The sequence below is a fragment of the Mobula birostris genome, chromosome 10 (genome assembly GCF_030028105.1).
Source record: "Mobula birostris isolate sMobBir1 chromosome 10, sMobBir1.hap1, whole genome shotgun sequence".
Taxonomy (NCBI): domain Eukaryota; kingdom Metazoa; phylum Chordata; class Chondrichthyes; order Myliobatiformes; family Myliobatidae; genus Mobula; species Mobula birostris.
Window position 1 is genome coordinate 12,401,388 of NC_092379.1, and position 24,351 is coordinate 12,425,738.

A 24,351-nucleotide genomic window follows, 5' to 3' on the forward strand; every position below is an offset into this window, starting at 1 on the left:
TGAGGTAGTGTTCATGGGTTCAATGTCCATTTAGGAATCGGATGGCGGAGGGGAAGAAGCTGTTTCTGAATCGCTGAGTGTGTGACTTCAGGCTTCTGTATCTCCTACCTGATGGTAACAATGAGAAAAGGGCATGTCCTGGGTGCTGGAGGTCCTTAATAATGGACGCTGCCTTTCTGAGATACCATTCCCTATAGATGTCCTGGATACTTTGTAGACTAGTACCCAAGATGGAGCGGACTAAATTTATGACTCTCTGCAGCTTCTTTTGGTCCTGTGTGGTAGCTACCCCCCATCCCAGACAGTGATGCAGCCTGTCAGAATGCTCTCCACAGTACATCTATAGTCAAGTCAAGTTGCTTTTATTGTCATTTCAACACAACTGCTGGTACAGCACACAGTAAAAACGAAACAAGGTTCCTCCAGGACCATGCTACTACATGAAACAACACCAAACTACACTAGACTGCGTAAAACAACGCAAAACTACATTAGACTTCAGACCTACACGGGACTACATAATGTGCACAAAACAGTGCAGGGCAGTACAATAATTAATAAACAAGACAATAGGCACAGTAAAGGACAAATTACAATATAATAATAAATGATGTAAATGTAAACAATGTAAACAATGTTTTAGCAGGAATTGAGAAAGAAATGAGCAAAAATTGCAAAGGGAGTGGAGTGTTCAGTTGAGTGTATGCGTGTGTGTGTGTGTGTGTAGGTTGGTGTCAGACTAGTCTCTGGGAATTGAGGAGTCTAATGGCTATATAAGTTTTTGAGTGTTTTTGTTGACATACTAAATCTCTTTAAACTCCTACTGAAGTATAGTTGCTGTCTCACGTTTAAAATATAAAGTTAACATTAAATTTTATTTTTTAAAGTCATATAGTGTTGTTGCTTAGCTTGAATAAGAACATCAAACTGCTAATTCTACTCTGGTTTGTTGCCTACATTCATCATTGAAGGAAACACTCAGTTCAAGGTTAGTGAAAATGAAGATGTGATTTTTTTTCCCCATTCAAGTTCATGGGCTCCCTGGGATCTATTCACTGACCCTCGAGGGGGTCTGTGGATCCCAGGTTAAGATCCCCTGGTCTATTGCAAATGGGCTCTAAGTCTATTTACAGAAGGGTAACCACGTGGCCAAGTGGTTAAGGCATTGGACTAGCGACCTGAAGGTCATGAGTTCGAGCCCCAGTCGAGGCAGCGTGTTGTGTCCTTTGGACAACATCAGTGTCGTGGAGAGGGGAGACTTGCAGCGCGGGCAACTGCTGGTCTTCCATACAACCTTGCCCAGGCCTGTGCCCTGGAGAGTGAAGACTTTCAGATCCATGGTCTTGCAAGACTAACGGATGCTTTTACTTTAGCACACACAGACAGTAAGGCCTAATCCTGCACCAATCTGCTCCACTATGCGCCCAATATAGAACATAGAAGTCTACAGCATATTACAGGCCCTTCGGCCCACAATGTTGTGCCGACCATGTAACCTACTCTAGCAACTGCCTAGATTTACCCTCTGTTTTTCTAAGCTCCATGTACCATATGTACCATGAAGTGCAACATGTCACTAAAGATTCATTTTCTTGCATTCCCATTTAGACTTCTTCCTTGCAAATCTTGGCACTGTCAGTGACGAGCACGGTGAAAGGTTTCACCAGGACATTGAGGTCATGGAGAAACGGTATCAGGGCAACTGGAATCCATTAGCACCGGCTGACTGTTGCTGGACACTTAAACAAGAAGCCTCAGACACAGAGTACAAATGAAAATAATCAATAAAACATTTTTAGCTTAGTTGAATGATTGCAAAGCGTTAGCACCATTATGCAATTAACACTTATATTCAATAAAAGTTAATTTTCTGTTTTTCCAAATTCCTACATAATACAAGTAGTCTGAAATTATATTTGTGTTCAGCTTCAAGTAGTCTATCATAAACAAGAACAATTCTGAGGAAGCAACACTTCCGATAAAGCAGACAACAGGAATTCTGCAGATGCTGGAAATTCAAGCAACACACATAAAAGTTGCTGGTGAACGCAGCAGGCCAGGCAGCATCTCTAGGAAGAGATAAAGTGTTGTTGTCCAGATCCTGCAGTACTCACCTTTGAACACTAGGGGGCACGCTCAGGCTTTAAATTAACACATTCAGTGTAGACTCATTGGAACGTTAAAAGGAACTTTTGCTTGTAAATTTATACAAGGTGTTAGATGCCGAACTCTAACCCGAAGCCTTTTGCAATTAACTCTATTCATAATTAAGAGGCAAATGCACATCCTTTTGGAAGAGAAGCCAAAGTCAGATGCTAGTGAGTGGTAAATCAGTGTGGGGAGGTGGATTCATAGAACTGGGGAATGCCCTTGAAAGTCAGATAGTGGACACCATTTCTGGGAGATGCAAGTTGCAGGTTGCAGTCAGTAATAGGAAAGGGGATTGACTGGTGAGTGGGGTCTTACTGCTTTCATTAGTCGAAGCATTAAGTCAAAAGTCAAGAGATTATGTTGCAAGATTATGCTGCCTAGCCTGCTGAGTGCCTCCAGCATTTCATGTGTGTTGCTTGGATTTCCAGCATCTGCAGATTTTTTCTTGTTTGAAATTATGATGCAATTTTATAAACCTCTGTTTAAGCCACATTGGAGTATTGCACACAGTTCTGATTGCCCCACTACAGGAAGGATGTTGAGGCTTTGGAATTGACTTGCATTAAATTGAATTGACTTTATTTCTTACATCCTTCATATACATGAGGAGTAAAAATCTTCACGTTACATCTCTGTCTAAATGTACAATGTGCAATTTATAGTAGTTTATAATAAATAGTATGTACAACAGGACAGTCAATATAACATAGAAATACAGTTGTATCAGCCTGAATTAATCAGTCTGATGGCCTGGTGGAAGAAGCTGTCCCGGAGCCTGTTGGTCCTGGCTTTTATGCTGTGGTACCGTTTCCCGGATGGTAGCAGCTGGAGCAGTTTGTGGTTGGGGTGACTCGGGTCCCCAGTGATCCTTCGGGCCCTTTTTACACACCTGTCTTTGTAAATGTCCTGAATCATGGGAAGTTCACATCTTCAGATGCGCTGGGCTGTCCGCACCACTCTCTGCAGAGTCCTGCGATTGAGGGAAGTACAGTTACTTTATACTTTATTGTCGCCAAACAATTGGTACTAGAACGTACGATCATCACAGTGATATTTGATTCTGCACCTCACACTCCCTGGATTACAAATATTAAATATTAAAGATATTAAAAATAGTTAAAATTAGTAAATATTAAAAATTTAAATTATAAATCATCAATAGAAAATAGAAAATTGGGAAGTAAGGTAGTGCAAAAAAACCGAGAGGCAGGTCCGGATATTTGAAAGGTACGGCCCAGATCCGGGTCAGGACCCGTTCAGCAGTCTTATCACAATTGGAAAGAAGCTGTTCTCAAATCTGGCCGTACGAGTCTTCAAGCTCCTGAACCTTCTCCCGGAGGGAAGAGGGACGAAAAGTGTGTTGGCTGGGTGGGTCTTGTCCTTGATTGTCCTGGCAGCACTGCTCCGACAGCATGCAGTGTAAAGTGAGTCCAAGGACGGAAGATTGGTTTGTGTGATGTGCTGCGCCGTGTTCACGATCTTCTGCAGCTTCTTCCGGTCTTGGACAGGACGACTTCCATACCAGGTTGTGATGCACCCTAGAAGAATGCTTTCTACAGTGCATCTATAAAAATTAGTGAGGGTTTTAGGGGATAGGCCAAATTGTTTTAGCTTTCTCAGGAAGTAAAGGCGCTGGTGGGCCTTCTTGGCAGTGAACTCTGCTTGGTTGGACCAAGTCAGGTCATTTGTGATATTGACCCTGAGGAACTTAAAGCTTTTGACCTGTTCCACTTGCGCACCACTGATGTAAATTGGGTTGTGCGATCCGCTATTCCTTCTGAAGTCAACAACCAATTCCTTCGTCTTGCTGATGTTGAGGGATAGGTTATTGTCTTCGCATCATGCCACCAGGTTCTTAATTTCCTCTCTGTACTCAAACTCATCATTACCCGAGATACGGCCTACAATTGTTGTGTCATCAGCAAACTTATATATTGAGTTTGATGGAAACTTGGCTACACAATCATGGGTGTACAGTGAGTACAGCAGGGGGCTGAGTACACAGCCTTGTTGTAAAGGAGAGCTTGTCCCCTATTTTTACAGCCTGGGTCCTGTCTGTGAGGAAGTTGAAGATCCAGCTGAAGATCTGAGTGCTAAGGTCCAGGTTCCAGAGCTTAGGAATCAGTTTATTTGGAAGGATGGTATTAAAGGCAGAGCTGTAGTCAATGAAAAGGAGACTTACGTATGCGTCTTTATTCTCCAGGTGTTCTAAGGAGGAACGTAGGGCCAGAGAAATGGCATCTGCCGTTGACCTGTTGCTCCGGTAGGTGAATTGCAAAGCGTCGAGGTTGACCAGTAGGCTGTGGTTGATGTATGCCATAACCAATCGCTCGAAACACTTCATAGCAATTGATGTCAGAGCCACAGGTCGATAGTCATTCAGGCATGCCGCCTTGCTCTTCTTCGGCACTGGGATTATCGTTGCCACCTTAAAACACGAGGGGATCTTAGACTGAAGCAAGGAGCAGTTGAAGATGTCAGCAAACAATCCAGCTAGCTCACTTGCACAGGCCCGGCGAACCCGTCCTGGGACGCCATCTGGGCCCGTCGCCTTCCTTGGATTTATCTTCAGGAAGGCCCTTCTAACGTCCTCCTCAGTGACGATGAATCTCGATGCCACCAGGTCCGGTTCATCCGGAGGGAGCAGGACGCTCCTCTTCTGTTCGAATCTTGCGTAGAACACGTTAAGTTCGTCAGGAAGTGAAGCGCCACAGTTATTGATATTCCCAGCCTTTTCTTTGCGCCCAGTGATCTCATTTAGACCCTGCCATAGTCTACTGGCATCCCTCTGGTTAGCCTGGGCTTCCAACTTGGCTCAATATTGTCTCTTGGCGCCCTTAATGGCTTTCCGGAGTTCCCAGACCAGGCAGTGATGCAGCCAGTCAGGATGCTCTCAGTTGTACCCCTGTAGAAAGTTCTTAGGATTTGGGGGGCCCATACCAAACTTCCTCAACCGTCTGAGGTGAAAGAGGTGTCGTTGTGCCTTTTTCACCACACAGCTGGTATGTACAGACCACGTGAGATCCTCAGTGATGTTTATGCAGAGGGACTTAAAGCTGTTCACCCTCTGAACCCCAGATCCATTGATGTCAATAGGGTTAGCCTGTCTCCATTCCTCCTGTAGTCTAGAACCAGCTCCCCTGTTTTTGTGAGATTGAGGGAGGGGTTGTTTTCTTGACACCACTGTGTCAGGGTGATGAATTCTTCTCTGTAGGCTGCCTCATTATTATTTGAGATTAGGCCAATCAGTGTAGTATTGTCAGCAAATTTAATTAGCACATTGGAGCTGTGGGTGGTGACACAGTCATGGGTATACAGAGAGTAAAGGAGGGGCCTTGGGACACAGCCCTGAGGGGCACCTGTGTTGAGGGTGCAGAAGAGGTTTACCAGGATGCTGCCTGTTTGAGTGGGCATGGTGCTATCATGAGAGGCTGGAAAGACTGGGGCGGGAGGAGAAGATGGCGGCGCGCCACGCGTGCGCAGCCCTCTGGTGAAAAATGATATCGCATCTGTTAAATAGAGGCCGTGGACAATTCTGATTTGATGGAGAATGGACGTGAAAGCACAGAGGAACATCTGGAGAAATTTCTGAAATGCCCGTTCGCTGCTGTCGTTACTGTGTGGTCGTGAATCTTTCGGAGGGTAGGCCTCAAAATCCCTGGCTTTGCCTGCTGTTGGCGACTGAGGTTGAGGTCGAATCGTTCGGACAGCGATGGCGCTCAGTACTCGGTGTCGGAGAGCTGATCAGAGCTTGAAGTTTTCGGATGACTCAGAGTCGGACTGTGGTCGGCATGGCAGGGAGAGTTCTTCCTTCTCCCGTCTGCGTGAGATGTGGGACATTTGAGAGACTTTGAACTTTACTGTGCTCATGGACTTCTTCATCAAGTTATGGTACTGTTGCACTGTTTGTAACTATATGTTATAATTATGTGGTTTTGTCAGTTTTTTCAGTCTTGGTTTGTCCTGTGTTTTGTGATATCACACCGGAGGAAATATTGTATAATTTCTTAATGCATGCATTACTAAATGACAATAAAAGAGGACTGCGTGTCCTCATAATCATATATGCTTTCTCTGAAGTGCTGGAGGCTGAAGGGAGATCCAATAGAGGTTTATAAGGTTATGGGAGGCACAGACAGAGTAGACAGGGAGCATCTGTTTCAAAGGGTTGAAATGTCTAACACCAGAGGGCACGTATTAAAGGTGAGAGGGGGTAGGTAGAAAGAGGATGTGAGGGGTAAGTTTTTTACTCAGAGAGCTGGTAGAAGCCAGGGATGTGCTGCCTGGTATGGTGGTAAATGCAAATACATCAGAGGCTTTTAAGAGACATTTAGATAGGCACATAGATGTAAGGAAGATGGAGGATGTGGAGGATGTGGAGGTTGTGTAGGTAGGAAGGATTAGTTTTTTGAAGGAGTTTTTGATGTATTGTTTAGCTGGTTCAGCACAACATTGAGGGACGAAGGGCCTACACCTGTGCTGTACTGTTGAATGTTGGTTGAAGTGGGCTTAGGGGCTGGGGTTCATATGGTGGGTAGGTTTGCCCAAGTGTAGGGAATGGTGAGGGGCCATTATAGGATCAACAATTTAAAAAATGTAGAGGAAAAAAGTTTCAAACACAGTGCTGGGAAAAACCCATGTAGGTGGGAGCCTTTTAAACCTGAGCAGTCAAATAAGATTGTCAAATGACATGCCACAAGTTCCTTGGGCCTGAGCGTATGAACTTTTGCATGTGGTTTCACTCAAATTACTAGCAGGAAACTGGATGTGCATCTCCCGGGAGCGGGAGGAGGAGATGGCGGTGCGATGCAGCGCGCGCAGCTCTCCGGTGAAATGATATCGTATTTGTAAGTAGGATGCCGTGGAAAATTCTGATTTGATGGAGACAGACGTGAGAAGCACAGAGGAACAGCTGGAGAAATTTCTGAAATGCCCGGTTCGCTGCCGCTGCTACTGTGCGATCGAGAATATCCGGAGGGAAGGCCTCAAAATCCCCGGCTTTGCCTGCTGCTGGCGACCGAGGATGAGGTCGAATCATTCGGATAGCGATGGTGCTCGGTACTCGGTGTCGGAAAGCTGATCGGAGCTTGAAGTTTTTGGACGACTCAGAGTCGGACTGTGGTCGGGCATGGCAGGGAGAGTTTTCTTCCTTCTCCCGTCTGCCTGAGATGTGGGACATTCGAGAGAGACTTTGAACTTTTTTATTGTGCAATGGACTGTTCTTCATCAAGTTATGGTATTGTTGCACTGTTGTAACTATATGTTATAATTATGTGGTTTTTGTTAGTTTTTCAGTCTTGGTCTGTCCTGTGTTTCTGTGATATCACACCGGAGGAACATTGTTTCATTTCTTAATACATGCATTACTAAATGACAATAAAAGAGGACTGCGTGTCCTCATAATCTAATCTAATAATATTAAGAATCATCATAATCATCATCATCATCATCATCATCCTCATAATCATCATCATCATCCTCATAATCATAATCGTCATCATCATCATTATTATCATTGTCATCATCATCATCCTCATCATCATAATCATAGATTACACTACAGCACAGAAAACAGGCTATTCGGCCCTTCTAGTCTGTGCCAAAACTTTATTCTGCTAGTCCCATTGACCTGCACCCAGTCCATAACCCTCCAGACCTCTCCCATGCATGTATCTATCCAATTTATTCTTAAAACTTAAGAGTGTCTGCATTTACCACGTCAGATGGCAGCTCGTTCTATACTCCCACCACTCTCTGAGTGAAGAAGCTCCCCCTAATGTTCCCCATAAACCTTTCCCCTTTCACCCTAAAGCCACGTCCTCTCGTATTTATCTCTCCTAATCTAAGTGGAAAGAGCCAACTCGCACTTAATCTTTCTATACTCCTCAGAATTTTGTAAACCTCTATCAAATCAAATCTCCTCTATCAAAATTTGTGTAAGAATCTTTCAAAATATCAAACAGTAATTCTATCACAAAATATTTAAAAATTAGGTACAGTTTTTTTAAAATTAAACCTCACTGGTAACAGCAATCATTAACTACAGGACACTGACAGCACAGATTTCACCTATATGTGGCCTGCTGACCACATATTGCTTAGATACCCAATTATCCTATGGTCACTGTAGATATATCTAGAAACAATATATTGCTGGACATAAGCTTCTTAAGCCTGCTCAGTGAGGCCTTGAGTGGCACAATAGACGAGGAACAAAAGCAGGACACATCAGCAGGCAATAACACCCCCCCCCAACCCACACCACCCCATCAAATTGCTTATGAAATAAAATTAAAGAGCAGCACAGCCTTGCTCCTTGCTCTGCACTTATCAAAGCTGTGATTTTTTTCAATGCTTCTATCAGAGCCATTAACAATACAAATAAAAATATAATTTTACAAATTATAAATTGTAAATAAAATCAAAAACATGTGATTTATATAACCTGAAGTTATACTTAACATATGATTTGCCTACATTTTTAACCCTTCTGTCTCCTTTGAAATTAATGGGCCACAGTCTAATTTGACAAAGGATCTGCCAGTGTATTCGCCAGTCTTTTTTTTGATGGGGAATTCCAGAAACTTCATACATTGCTACTGGATTCTATGCATTGTTCAGCAGCAAAACTTAGTGACAGATTTCCTGGTAGGAATATATCACCAAGTTTGTGACGTCTGTACTTGAATATGCAAAACATAGATAAAGACCAAAATAAATACTTTATTGATCCCAAGTGGGAAGTTATTTCGTAATAGCAGAAACATTTAAAAACACACTTAGCAGTGTGCACTTAACTAATGTAGCCCCCCCTCCGGCCCCCCCGCCACCCTCAGGGTGGCTCGGCTCGCTGTCGTCTAGGGAAACAGCCTCGGCCCCGCCAAACTGGGTAATTGGTTTGTGTGGATGCTGTGTGAGGTACCCCACCCCACCCAAATAACAGACAATACACCAGATGCAATTAAATGATTTACAGTTTATAGATATTACTGGAACTATATAATTAAGAGAGAATAAAATATAAAAGGAAAATAAAAGGCGCCACACTTATCAAAGTTCAATCTCTTCGTGCACAAAACCGTTGGAGCTCAAGGACCTTCTTCTTCACCCTGCGACCCCCTCGGACCACCTCAACCGGCCGCCTGGGACCAACAACGGTGGTCGACCAGACGCTCCACACGAGTCTGTCTCCGTCTCCTCGCCGAACGTCCCGCTCATGATCCGACCCCGTTTGCGGACTCAGCACCTCTGTCTCGCTCTCCCGCCTTCTGCCCCAAAACCCCGCGCATACAGTATCTTCAAATACACCAAAACCATAACAACTATCCCAATTGGTTAATAACATATTTCTTATCACACTCTAAACCAAAACAAGCTGCTAGCGCAAACTTTCTCAGCGCTTAACACAACAAAGCCACATTCCCCAGATTAACATAACAAAGACGCCATTTTAATTAGCCTCCGCAGGAACATAGAAGTCGAAACCCCCTTGCACTAATAATAAGGTACACAGTAATAATTTACCAATGTGCAATAATTTGCAATAATATACAATAATAATGTATGAAATAATAAAGCAGAGACTGTTGCACTATGATGTGTGCTCTCCTGTCTCTCCGTTGTATATTATGCTTCTTGCATTTGGTAGGGAAGAAACAATCTTTGTGACAGCAGAGCTGAAAGAGTCCGTTCGAAAGGGTGCTCCACTGCTTATTCAGTAGGTCATGGAGAGGATAGGCAAATTGTTCCAGACTGCCTAGAATTTCCCTAGCGCATAGCTCTCTATTTTCCTAAGCTCCGTGTACCCAAGGTAACAGTTTGTTTACCGACCTCCTCTCCCTCAACCTCGTCCTTGGGTTGTAGCCAACGATGGATCCAGCCTCTTTGATGAGTTTATTTAGAATTTAGCTGAGACAGTTAGTGGGGACAGTCCACAATGACTGGGAAGAACTTGTGGAATATCTGTGGAATTTGTTGCCACGAGCGGCTGTGGAGGCCAAGTCATTGGGTGCGTTTAGATTATGAAGACACGTAGTCCTCTTTTATTGTCATTTAGTAATGCATGCATTAAGAAATGATACATTATTTCCTCCGGTGTGATATCACAAAACACAGGACAGACCAAGACCGAAAAAACTGACAAAACCACATAACTATAACGTATAGTTACAACAGTGCAACAATACCATAACTTGATGAAGAAGTCCATGAGCACAGTAAAAGTTCAAAATCTCTCAAATGTCCCACATCTCACGCAGACGGGAGAAGGAAGAAAAACTCTCCCTGCCATGCTGACCACAGTCTGACTCTGAGTCATCCGAAAACTTCGAGCTCTGATCAGCTGTCCAACACTGAGTACTGAGCGCCATCTCTATCCGAATGATTCGACCTCAACCTCCGTCGCCAACAGCAGGCAAAGCTGGGGATTTTGAGGCCTACTCTCTGAAAGATTCCCGACCACAAAGTAACGACAGCAGCGAACGAGCGTTTCAGAAATTTCTCTAGATGTTCCTTTGTGCTTTCACGTCCATTCTCCATCAAATCAGAATTGTCCACAGCCCGTATTTAACAGATACGATATCATTTTTCACCGGAGGGCTGCGCACGCAGGTGTGCTGCTCTCTCTCCTCCCGCCTTTATTTAAGTGGAGATAGTTAGGTTCTTGATTAGCCAGGGCATCAAAGGGTACGGGGAGAAGGCAGAGGAGTGGGGATGACTGGAAGTATTGGATCAGCCCATGACTGAATGGCAGAGCAGACCCGATAGGCCGAGTGGCCTACTTCTGCTCCTGTATCTTATGGTCTTAAGAAAGCCCCTATATCCTGTTAAGGGGCATAGTTAAGAGGAAAAGAGAAAGATTTCAGCCTCTAATTTCCCTACTGTTTCCTGTACTCATGTTGGGGAGTGGAATCATTGTCTCACTGTCCAGGTGCCAAAGCCAACAGATTTCTTTCCTGTTGTCTCGGTACGGAACTGAACAATCGAATCAGTCATCAACAGGTGATTCACGTTATCATTAAGTTTACTCAGAGTAATTACAAAGAAGGCACGGCAGTGGCTGTATTTCATTAGGGGACTGAGGAGAATTGGTATGACACTAAAAACTCACACAAGTTTCTTCAGATGTACCATGGAGAGCATTCTAACTACTTGCATCACCCCCCTGCACCCCCCCCCCCCATGGAGGGGCCACCGCACAGGGTCGGAAAAAGCTCAATTTTATTTTGCTCTCTTTTTGCACGACTTACTTATTTCTTAAAATTTTTTAATTGTAATTTATGTTTTCTTTATGACTAGGTATTGCATTGTACTGCTGCCACAAACAACAAATGTCGTGACACATGTCAGTGCTTTTCACTGCTGTCTGTAAGGAGTTTGTACGTTCTCCCCGTGACCGCGTGGGTTTCCTCCGGGTGCTCCGGTTTCCTCCCACAGTCCGAAGGCGTATGGGTCAGTAGTTAATTGGTTGCTGGAAATTGTTCCGTGATTAGGCTAGGATTAAATCGAGTGGGGGGTGTTGGACAGTGTGGTTCAAAGGGTCAGAAATGCCCATTCCACACTAAATCTCAATAAGTAAAACTTAAAAATTCTGATATTGATTCAAACCTTTGAATGGTGGCACCCTCCCTCAATGATATCCACCAGTTCACTAACATCCCACAGAGCAAAATTCTAGTCCCACTAACATGATTCCAGTCCCAAGCAGCAAGACCCAGGGGGTGGGTTATGAAATACGCTGTCAGAATCTGGTTTAATATCACCGGCATATGTCGTGAAATTTGTTGTCACAAGATCACAAGACAAAGGAGCAGAAGTAGGCCATTCGGCCCATCGAGTCTGCTCTGCCACTCCACCATGAGCTAAACTATTCTCCCATCTAGTTCCAATTTCCGGCTTTTTCCCCATATCCCTTGATACCCTGACTAATTAGATACCTATCAATCTCCTCCTTAAACACCCTCAATGATCGGGCCTCCACAGCTGTTACATGGCAGTGAATTCCATAAACCCACAGCCCTCTGGCTAGAAAAATTTCTCCTCATCTCTGTTTTAAATGGGTACCCTCTAATTCTAAGTCTATGGCCTCTTGTCCTGGACTCACCCACCAAGGAAAACAGCCTTTCCACATCTACTCTGTCCAACCCTTTCAACATTTGAAACGTTTCTATGAGATCCCCTCTCATTCTTCTATCCTCTAATGAATACAATCCAAGAGCCGACAAACGCTCCTCATATGTTAGCCCCTGCATTCCAGGAATCATCCTCGTAAATCTTCCCTGAACTCTCTCCGACATCAGAACATCCCTTCTAAGATAGGGGGCCCAAAACTGCGCACAGTATTCCAAATTTGGGAACAGCTTCTTTCCAACTGTGATAAGACTGCTGAACGGATCCTGACCCGGATCTGGGCCGTACCCTCCAAATATCCGGACCTGCCTCTCGGTTTTTTTTGCACTACCTTACTTTCCCTTTTCTATTTTCTATTTATGATTTATAATTTAAATTTTTACTATATTTACTATCGATTTGTACTCCAGGAAGCGTGAAGCGCAGAATCAAATATCGCTGTGATGATTGTATGCTCTAGTATCAATTGTTTGGCGACAATAAAGTAAAGTAAGGTAAATTAAAGTAAATATGAGGTCTCACCAGTGCCCCATAGAGCCTCATCAACACCTCCTTACTCTTATACACTATTCCTCTTGAAATGAATGCCAACATAGCATTTGCTTTCCTTACTGCCGATCCAATTTGGTGGTTAACCTTTAGGATATCCTGCACAAGGACCCCCAAGTCCCTTTGCACTTCCGATTTTTGAATTTTCTCCCCATCTAAGTAATAAACTTCCCGATTATTTCTTCTTCCAAAATGTACAACCGTGTATTTCTCAACATTGTATCTCATCTGCCATTTCTTTGCCCACTCTCCTAAACTGACCAAGTCTCTCTGCAACCTTTCCTTTCCCTTGTCTTTATGGCAGCAGCACAAAGCAATACAAAAAAAATCATGAAGTACTCTAAATATAGATATGAAATAGTTAAGTAATGCAAAAATAGAAATAAAAAAGTAGTGATCATGGGTTCAATGCCCATTCAGAAATCAGATGGCAGAGGAGAAGAAGCTGTTCCTGAATCACTGAGTGTGTGCCTTCAGGCTTCTGTACCTCCTTCCTGATGGTAACAGTGAAAACAAGGCATGGCCTGGGAGATGGGGGTCTTTAACGATGGATGTCGCCTTTTTTGAGGAATTGCTCCTTAAATATGTCCTTTATCCTACGGAGGCTGGTGCCCGTGATGGGGCTAATTGAGTTTACGACTCCCTGCAGCTTGTTTCGATCCTGCGCAGTAGCTTCCCCCACCCCTCCCATACCAGATGGTGATACAGCCAGTCAGAATGTTCTCCACAATACTTACAGAAACTTGCGAATGTCTTTGGCGACATACCAAGTCTCCCCAAGTTCCTGATGAAATTTAGCCACAGTTGTATCTTCTTTGTAGCCGCATCGATATGTTGGGGCCCCAGGGTAGACCCCCAGAGGTATTGACACCCAGGAACTTGAAATTGCTCATAGTTTCCGCTTCTGATCTGTCGATGAACTGCCAACTCCTGTTGGTGTTGTTTTGAAAGTTTCGTTCCAATACTATCAATTGCTAATCAGATTGCTGGGCAGTGCAGCTCAAAAGGCTGGAAAGGCTGATTCCAAACTATATCTTAATCAATCAATAAGTAAATAAACCTTATTTCCATTCTTTATCTTACAATAATTTGTGGAGTAAGGAACGTTATGATAAAGTCATATAAGACTTTGGAGAGGCCTAATTTGAAGTAGTGTGTGTAGTTCTAGTCACCTACCTATGGGAGCAATGTCAATAAGATTGAAAGAGTGCAGAGGAAATTTACAAGGATGTTGCCAGGACTCGACAACCCGAGTTGTAGGGAAGTGTTGAATCGGTTAGGACTTTATGATCTGATGTTTGGGTGATCTAAATGCTGGGCAGGATGGATTGAAAAGGCAGGGTGTCGGGACTGGAGGTGAGGGTCAGGCCAGTTCTGCTCTCCACTCCGTGACGTTTGCTCAACTCTTCACTGCAGTATGGCTGAGGCCGTGGGCCTGTTCCGGGCCTCGTGTCTGAGGTTGCGGGCCTGCTCCGGGCCTCGTGTCTGAGGCCGTGGGCCTGCTCCAGGCCTCGTGTCTGAGGCCGTGGGCCTGCTCTGGGTCTCGTGTCTGAGGCCGTGGGCCTGCTCTGGGTCTCGTGTCTGAGGCCGTGGGCCTGCTCTGGGTCTCGTGTCTGATGTCGTGGGCCTGCTCCGGGCTTCGCGTCTGAGACCATAGGCCTGCTCTGGGCTTCGTGTCTGCGGACTCTGCGACGTTTTCCTCCACTGTGTGATGAACTGAAGCGAAGGCCGTGGGCCTGCTCTGGCTGCTCCAGGCTTCATGACACTTTGCTGTGCTGTGTGGTGAACGGAGGCTGAGGCTGCGGGCCTACTCTGGGCTTCGTGTCTACGGACTCACTTTCATTCTGAAGGCTGTTTGCTTATTTTTATTGTTTGCACGATTTGTTTTTTTTCTCTCTGCACATTGGGCGTTTGTTGGTCTTTTTTAATGGGTTCTTTTGGGTTTCCTTCTTTTGTGCCTGTCTGCAAGGAGATGAATTTCAAGGACGTATAATGTACACATACTTTGATAATAAATGTACTTTGAGCTTTATTTCCTTGACCATAGGAGAATGAGGGGAGATTTGCAGACAACCCACCCTGCAAAAACTGATTTCAGGGAGGTAGCACCATCAATTTGCGGGAGACTTCTGGGAGAGGTGGGATGTCTGCAATAGAGTAGCTCCTTAGCAGCCAGCCAGCTAGTTTAAATAACGTTAGCTATGCTAATGAACGAATGACACCTGTTAAACTCACCTCAACATGTCTTTTACAGTCTTAACCCACCATGGGCAATAGAAAAGTCACTGTTGCAAACAGTGCAGCGAGCAACACTGTCATTATTTTTGACCCCTATTAGGCAGGGGTACACTTTAGTGTAGTCTGGGGTGACGTAAGTTTCATATTTTGTATTTTTTTGGAAAACTCTGCCATGGCACGCTCTCACTCTCTCTCTCTCGTGGTCTCTCGCGCTGTCGTTTGCTTTCTCTCGTGCTCTCTCTCGCTCGTGCACTCTCTCGCTCCCTTGCTTGCTTGCTCTCGCGCTCTCAAAAAAATTGATTTCCGGGATATTGTATATAATTTGCGGGCATCAGGGAGCCACTATTCATATGCGGGAGGTTCCCGGAACCTCCGGGAGAGGTGGGATGTCTGGATTTGATAGAGTTAAGCAAAATTAGGTGGGGTACAGATTGGGGTAAATGCAAGCAGGCTTTTTCCACTGAGGTTGGGTGAGACTAGAGCTAGAGGTCATAGGTTAAGGGTGAAGGGTGAAATATTTAAGGGGAACGTGAGGGGGAACTGCTTCACTCTGAGGGTGGTGAGAGTGTGGAATGAGCTGCCAGCGGAAGTGGTGGATGCGGGTTTGTTTTCAACTTTTAAGAGAAGTTTGGTTGGGAGGGCTATGATCCGGTGGGGCAGGTCGATGGGACTAGGTTGAGACTAGATGGGCCGAAGGGCCTGTTTCTGTGCTGTGGTGTTCTATGACAGTAAACGAACATCTAAAAAGGAGTCTTAAAAAATTGGGTTTTGATTTAATGATTGTCCTCTTCAAATTTAATTCCAAAGGGTCTTACGTACATAACCAAAGACAGAGGTGTATTTTAATATTTACATCTCAAAAATAGCCACTAAAATACATATCTAGACAGATCAATATACAATAAACAAATAACAAAATAATGCAGCTGCTGAAAATATCAACTAAAAACAGAAAATGCTGGAAACTCTCAGCGGGTGGAGAAACATTTCTGACTGACGACCTTTCATCGGAACTGTTAAAGCGGGGAAAAATAAAATCTTGTTTAATGCTGCAGGAGAGGCGGGGATTAAGGAGAGGCAGGGTGTGTCCGTAGTAGGGTGGATGGAGGCCAGGATCTCTCCGAGGATCGTTGGAGAGCTACGTTGGCTGGGGCCAGGGCTTTTTTATGCTTTGGCTCTTGGTCGGGTCGCCCATGCCAAACAGGTCAAAGGGTAGAGGTCAGACCAAGCGTGGTCCACCCCCTCCTCTAGGCTTGGGGGGGTTTATCTCAGGGCTAACAACCCTGACTGGTGAAACAAAGTTGCTTAGGAAACAGCAGTGAAGAATCCTTCCACATCTGAGTGTGACGGTATTCCTGAGTCTCCACCTGGGACTTGCATGTCTGACAGTAGTGAAAACCGAGAGGATGCTGCTGACATGATGAAGGAAGCCCTGAACACCACCAGAGATGGAGGATCTTCATTGCTGCCCTAAACGTCCACCAGCGGTGGAATGGGCTGTGAGTAAGTGTGACATTTGCTATCTTCCAATTCCCTGTGACCTGCCCAGAGTCCAGAGATAGTCTCTGCCTGAGCCACTGAGTGTTCCCAGCATCTCCAGTGTTTTTTTTTTGCCGCACACTGAGATTTTACGGAAGGTTTCACCCGGTTGGAATGTCTCCGAGCGTCACTCCCTGCCTGGCCTTCTGACCGGCTTGCGAGGAACACAGTACAACTGGTAGGGGTGATGTAGCGTTGAAAAGCCGCTCGACAAGGGGTTGACGTTGATGGCAGATGGTTCCAGCGGGGAGCGGACGGTGAAGTTTTGCAGCAGGGTGGTTAGGAAGATGAAGAGCTGCGTCTGGGCCACCTCCTCACCGATACACATTCGGTTCCCTGCAAAACGCACACACAGATAACTCAGTGAGAAATCAGAACCCACCGGCAAATTTTATGTTACTTAAAGACTTTGGACTTTGGTAATGTTAAGCTCGTGCACAAAATCGTGGTGGTGAGGGAGTCTCAAGCTGTGATGCCCTCATCTTTCAGCCACCCCAAGGCTGCTTCCACTCCCATGACCACATCTGCCACACCCATGGAGTCTGAGGCCACTCCTTTGCCAAAACGCACCGCTGCCTGCAGTGCATAGTTTTACACTAACTGCAGGGCGCTGACAGATGTACTGGTTCATTATCGTCACGTGGACTGTGATAGGGTGGAAAAACATTCGTTCACATACCAGCCAGAGAGACATTCCATATACCAGTACAGCGCCGTAGGTGAGGCGTTATACCGTAGTGGTTAGCACTATTCCATTACAGCTCAGGACTATTTATTTATATTTGCATTTGCAAAGTTTGTTGGCTTCTGCACTCTGGTTGATCTTTCATTGATCCTGTTACAGTTACTATTCTATAGATTTGCTCAGTATGCCCACTGGGGAATGAATCTCAGGGTTGACATGTATGTACTCTGATAATAAATTTTACTTTTACTATACCCACTCCACCATCCACGTGAAAGCGTCTCCCCTCACATCCCTTCAAAAACTCCCCCTCTCGTAAGAATGCTTAAACACGATGAATTCTGCAGATGCTGGAAATTCAAACAACACACATCAAAGTTGCTGGTGAACGCAGCAGGCCAGGCAGCATCTCTAGGAAGAGGTACAGTCGACGTTTCGGGCCGAGACCCTTTGTCAGGACTAACTGAAGGTAGTAAGAGATTTGGAATTGGGAAGGGGAGGGGGAGATCCAAAATGATAGGAGAAGACAGGAGAGGGAGGGATGGAGCCAAGAGCTGGACAGTTGATTGGCAAAAGGGATATGAGAGGATCATGGGACAGGAGGCCCAGGGAGAAAGAAATGGGGGAGGGGGGAAAACCCAGAGGATGGGCAAGGGGTGTAGTGAGAGGGACAGAGGGAGAAAAAGGAGAGAGAGAGAAAGAATGCGTATGTGTGTGTGTATATTTGTTTACTTTAATCAGAGGGGTTGTTAATGGATTAATCAGAATTAGAATCCTTTATTATCGCCAAGTATGTGGGCACAGACGGGGAATTTGATGACGGTTTCCCTGAGCTCTCGCTGTACAGAATCAAAAAGCAAACAAAACCATAGTGCAAATAATTGTGAACTATATACAATGAGGTATACCTGTGTATGTACAGGTGGACTTGGTTTATAATAGACTTAAATTCAAGTGTTCATAAGACTGATGGCATACGGAAAGAAACTGTTCTTGTGCCTATTTGTCCTGGCATACAGTGATCTAAAGCACCTACCAGAAGGAAGGAGTTGGAACAGGTGATGTCCAGGGTGTGACTCTCCGGCACTGATTGATGACAGGATTCTGAACCGGAAATTATTCTGGGGTGGGGGGGTCATCAGTTGTGGTTAACTCCCTGAAAGAAACATAACACCAGTCTGGAACCAGACCAGCACGAGGAACAGAGCATCTCTCAGGCTCACGCGGTGACAGTAGTACATTGGGAAGTCAGCTTGGTTATCCAGGACCTATTAGTCTGAGGACTAATAGATCGGAAGAGGCTAACAGTAACGAGGTAAGAATTAATGGTCTACCTGAGGCATGGAGTGAGAGTCATATATCACGTTGATTGGCCCTTCAGACGAACTGGTCCGTGCTGAACAATATTCCCATATACCCTCGTGCCATGTGACCATGCTTGGCTCATATCCCCCTAAACCAGGGGTTCCCAAGCTTTTTTAGGCCATGGACCAATACCATTAAGCAAGGGGTCCATAAGACCATAAGACCATAAGACAAAGGAGCAGAAGTAGGCCATTTGGCCCATCGAGTCTGCTCCGCCATTTTATCATGAGCTGATCCATTTATCCTATTTAGTCCCACTGCCCCGCCTTCTCACCATAACCTTTGATGCCCTGGCTACTCAGATACCTATCAATCTCTGCCTTAAATACACCCAATGACTTGGCCTCCACTGCTGCCCGTGGCAACAAATTCCATAGATTCACCACCCTCTGACTAAAAAAAATTCTTCGCATTTCTGTTCTGAAAAGGCGCCCTTCAATCCTGAAGTCATGCCCTCTCGTACTAGACTCCCCCATCATGGGAAACAACTTTGCCACATCCACTCTGTCCATGCCTTTTAATATTCGAAATGTTTCTATGAGGTCTCCCCTCATTCTTCTAAACTCCAAGGAATACAGTCCAAGAGCGGACAAATGTTCCTCATATGTTAACCCTCTCATTCCCGGAATCATTCTAGTGAATCTTCTCTGTACCTTCTCCAACGTCAGCACATCCTTTCTTAAATAAGGAGACCAAAACTGCCCACAGTACTCCAAGTGAGGTCTCACCAGCGCTTTATAGAGCCTCAACATCACATCCCTGCTCCTATACTCTATTCCTCTAGAAATGAATGCCAACATTGCATTCGCCTTCTTCACTACTGACTCAACCTGGAGGTTAACTTTAAGGGAATCCTGTACGAGGACTCCCAAGTCCCGTTGCATCTCAGAACTTTGAATTCTTTCCCCATTTAAATAATAGTCTGCCCATTTATTTTTTCTGCCAAAGTGCATAACCATACACTTTCCAACATTGTACTTATTTGCCACTTCTCTGCCCATTCTTCCAATCTATCCAAGTCTCTCTGCAGACTCTCCGTTTCCTCAGCACTACCGGCCCCTCCACCTATCTTCGTGTCGTCAGCAAACTTAGCCACAAAGCCATCTATTCCATAATCCAAATCGTTGATGTACAATGTAAAAAGAAGCGGCCCCAACACTGATCCCTGTGGAACACCACTGGTAACCGGCAGCCAACCAGAATAGGATCCCTTTATTCCCATTCTCTGTTTCCTGCCAATCAGCCAACGCTCTATCCACGTATGTAACTTTCCTGTAATTCCATGGGCTCTTATCTTGTTAAGTAGCCTCATGTGTGGCACCTTGTCAAAGGCCTTCTGAAAATCCAAATATACAACATCCACCGCATCTCCCTTGTCTAGCCTACTGGTAATTTCCTCAAAAAATTATAATAGGTTTGTCAGGCAGGATTTTCCTTTAAGGAATCCATGCTGAGTTCTGCCTATCTTATCATATGCCTCCAGGTACTCTGTAACCTCATCCTTGACAATCGACTCCAACAACTTCCCAACCACCGACGTCAAGCTAACAGGTCTATAATTTCCTTTTTGCTTCCTTGCCCCCTTCTTAAATAGCGGAGTGACATTTGCAATCTTCCAGTCTTCCAGAACCATGCCAGGATCTATCGACTTTTGAAAGATCATCGCTAATGCCTCCGCAATCTCCACAGCTACTTCCTTCAGAACACGAGGGTGCATTCCATCTGGTCCAGGAGATTTATCGACCTTTAGCCTGAGTACTTTCTCTGTCGTAATTGTGACTGCGCACACTTCTCTTCCCTGCCACCCTTGAGTGTCCGGTATCCTGCTGTCTTCCTCAGTGAAGACTGATGCAAAAATCCATGGACCCCAGGTTGGAAAGCTGTCATGGTGTGGTAAACCATGTATATAGTTTGTAACTGCATTACCTGTCTGGATGCCTGGACTCACCCCTCTGCTGACTGCTCCTGTGGCTCCTCCCACAGTCCCCTGAATAAAGGCGATTGTGTCATTGCTCCTCCTCTCAGTCCAGGGCAGATACTCAGCATGGACGTTGGTCCATTTACTGTTTCAGTATTTACTCTACTTCCAGTCTTTTGGAGTAATTGATAGTGCATCACATGGTTAGCACAATGCTTTACAGTACTGTGTTTATGCATTGAGTAACTGCCACATGATTAGGTATGTTTGTTAACGAGCAGGTGTACAGGTGTACCTAACAGAGTAACCAGTGAGTGTAGGTTCAATGGGCCAAACGTTCTTTTTCTATGTCATAGGGAAATAAGGGATCAGGGATATATATACAAAGATCCAGAGTCCTGAGTATATAATTTCCTGGATGCTACTGCGGCAAGCGTTTCACAGTTATAAAGTAGCAGTTACGTTTCTGTACAGTGAAGTGCACAGTTGCATGAGATCCTGGTGAGGCCGCGCCCAGAGTATTATCTACAGTACTGGTTGTACTGTCATTAAGATGTCATTAAGCTGATAGAAGACAATTTACAACAAAGCCCTTCTGTTCCACCTGCCAGGTGCGCAGCTTCCCTGTGGCCAAACAAAATTCCTTTTTTTTTTAAATTTTATTTTTATTTGGATAAGGAATTCACAAATATCATGTACTTTTTTCACACATATAACCTTTTCTATTTTTTTATATGTATAAAACTACAATTATTTATACATTCTTAAGTACACATTGAGATGATATAAAAGGAAAATAAACATTTAAATAGATAATTATGTACTGTGGTAAATCTAACCTATTAGGCTAAGTAATGGAATTAGTTGTTAAGAAAAATGGTAATAATAGTTTCCATATAACCCTTCTGGACCATTTCCACTGGTCCAAAATGTTGTATATAAGCCTATGTATCAACCATTGTAGGTGTTTATATCCTAATTTGTTCATGCTTGCTCCTGCCCGCAGACATAATTATCCAATCCCTATGTACTTATTTACTTAATTTTTTCATTTTTTTTATCCCTTTCCCAAATCTTTCCCTTTACTTGTGCTAATTCTCTATTTCCCAAAAGAAAACAAAAAAAAAAACAAACATTTAGACTAGGGGTGCTTACGTTAGCAATATTACTGTGTTGGTGAGAAGAGCAGTATAAATCATTAGGAGAGTCATCTAAAGTCTGCTCGCATTGGGGTTATATATTCAATCCATTTATTCTAGATTTGATAAAATTTTTCTTTTTGAGTTGTCAGGGAGTAAGTCAACTTTTCCATTTTAAATATTTCCAAGATAATTTCGTACCAATCTTCTAACGTAGGTGGTATTGGATTTAGCCATTTTCTAGTGATGGATTTCTTACTTGCCGCTAAGAGGGCCTGCAGCAACTTTATATCTTCCTTCTGTTCAAGAAACAATACATGCCCCAAATAGAGCGTCTCAAAGTTCAGAGGTATCTGGGACCTAAGTACCTTAACTAATGTTCTATGAATACCTTCCCAAAATAGACTTAATTTAGGGCAATCCCAAAAAATATGAAAATGATTTGCCTCCTTGGAGCTGCACCTTCTCCAACACATCACATTTGTATCTTTATATTTTTCCTGATATGGGGTCTTGAAGTATCTTATGATGTTTTTCCAACAATGTTCTCTCCAAGTCAAAGAATTAGTCGAGGACCATTGAAAGCTGCAGATTTTCCCCCAAGCCTCCTCTGAAAGTACCAACCCCGCTTCTTTCTCCCAATTCTCTTTAACATACAATGTGTTTACATTTTTAGCATGGGAGAGTGCATTATATAATCGAGAAACTGATTTACTAGGTATTGAACTGCAAGCCGAATTCAGAATCTTGAAAAATTCTAATTCTACTGTTGATAGGTCTACAACTCTGGTTGACATAGTTTCGTACTTGAAGGTACCTAAAAAAGTCATTATGTTCTAGGCCATGTTTGTCCTGCAGGATTTGGAAACTTTGTAATACTCTTATCTATAAATGAGAGGTAGGTTGTAAGACCTTTCTTTATCCAAAGCTCAAATCTTTTATCTCCTCTATTGGGAAGGAATTCGGTATCATATGCACACCATCTGAAGAGTTTTAACATGTTATTAATTCCACATGAATTAACCACCTTCTGCCATACTTTTAATGTAAGATTTATCCAAGCGTTTTTAAATTTTTCCAACTGGGCCATCAATCCTTTGTCAGCTATTGAGGCCTGAAGAGGAAAACTGTCAACTAATCCAAATTCTATTTCCTTCCATCTAGCCTTATATTCCCTATTACACCAATATAACAGAGGGGTTATCTGTGAGGCATAAAAATAATTTCTCAGGCAAGGAAGAACCATACCTCCTCCTTCCTTCCCTAACTGTAAGGTGTTATATCGAATTCTAGGTTTCTTTCCTTGCCAAATGAAGCGGGAAATCCATTTGTCCCATTCCCTGAATTGATTATCATCCACCTCCACCGGTAAAGTACGGAAAAGATATAATAACCGAGGAAGAATATTCATTTTTATAGTATTTATCCTTGAATTTAAACTTAAAAAGGGGATAAGGTTCCATCTATGCATATCTGCTTTTATCTCTGAGATTAATGGCCCATAATTTACCTGTGACAGTGTTGAAAGATCCTTCAGCAGGCTTATTCCTAAATATTTTAATGATTTAGCTTCCCACTTAAGATCATATGTATCCTGCAATTTTTTGGATGGTGTATAATTTAGGGACATAACCTGCATTTTCTTTACATTTATTTTATAACCTGATATTTTCCCAAAGTCGTCCAACAGTGTAATCAATCCTATAAATGATTTTTCTGGTTCACTCAGATAGACCAAAACATCATCTGCGAATAACGCCACTTTCTGTTCAATCCCTGCCACCTTGATACCTTTTACGATTTCGCTCTGTCTTATTAGTTGGGCAAGCGGTTCAATATATAGCGCAAAAAGGAGAGGAGAAATTGGGCATCCCTGTCTAGTGCCTCTCTCTAAGATGAAGGAGTCAGAGAGGTCCCCATTTATCTTAATTCGGGCTGTAGGGCTGTCATATAGAGTCTGAATTACTTTAATAAACTTTTCTTGAAAGCCAAATCTTCCTAACACTCTGTATAGGAATGCCCAACTAACCGAATCAAAAGCTTTCTCAGCGTCCAATCCTACTACCATTGTCTCTGTCTCGTTCTTATTAACCTGTTCTAATATGTGCAGAGTTCTCCTTATGTTGTCCTGTGTTTGTCTTTGTTGAATAAATCCAGTCTGGTCTAAATGGATTAGGCCAGGTAAAAGCTTTTCCAATCTGCGCGCTAATATAGTTGTAAATAGTTTGTAATCTAAATTAAGAACGCTAATTGGCCGATAATTGCCACATTCTAGTTTATCTTTACCCTCTTTAGGAATAACTGAAATAATCGCTTCTCTCCAGGAAGGTGGAGTTTCTCCTCTCTGCAAGATCCAATTAAAGGTGTTAAGTAGTTATGGGGCTAACTGTGTCTTCAGGGACTTGTACCACTCTGAGGTAAACCCATCAGAACCCAGGAACTTTCCAGCCTTTAACCTAGAGATGGCCACGTTCAGTTCTTTGACAGTTACTGGTTCTAATAAACTTTCATTTTGTAAATCTGTAAGTTTAGGTAGATCTAAAAAATTCAATACACTGTCTATATAGGGCTCATTGGGGGCCCGGGGTTGGGAGTACAGCTCTCGATAATATGTTTCAAAACTCTCTTGAATTTCCCCG

General features: G+C 43.8%; 1 protein-coding gene across 1 annotated transcript in view; it reads right to left on the reverse strand.

The window, feature by feature from the left end:
- Positions 1-15,843: 15,843 nt before the first annotated feature.
- Positions 15,844-24,351, reverse strand: part of LOC140203832 (cytochrome P450 2B4-like) — a 67,004-nt gene continuing 58,496 nt past the window's right edge. Inside the window, exon 9 of the mRNA XM_072269935.1 lies at positions 15,844-16,941. Coding sequence (XP_072126036.1) covers positions 16,733-16,941 — 209 coding nt within the window. The 3' untranslated portion in view covers positions 15,844-16,732. The remainder of the gene's footprint in view (positions 16,942-24,351) is intronic.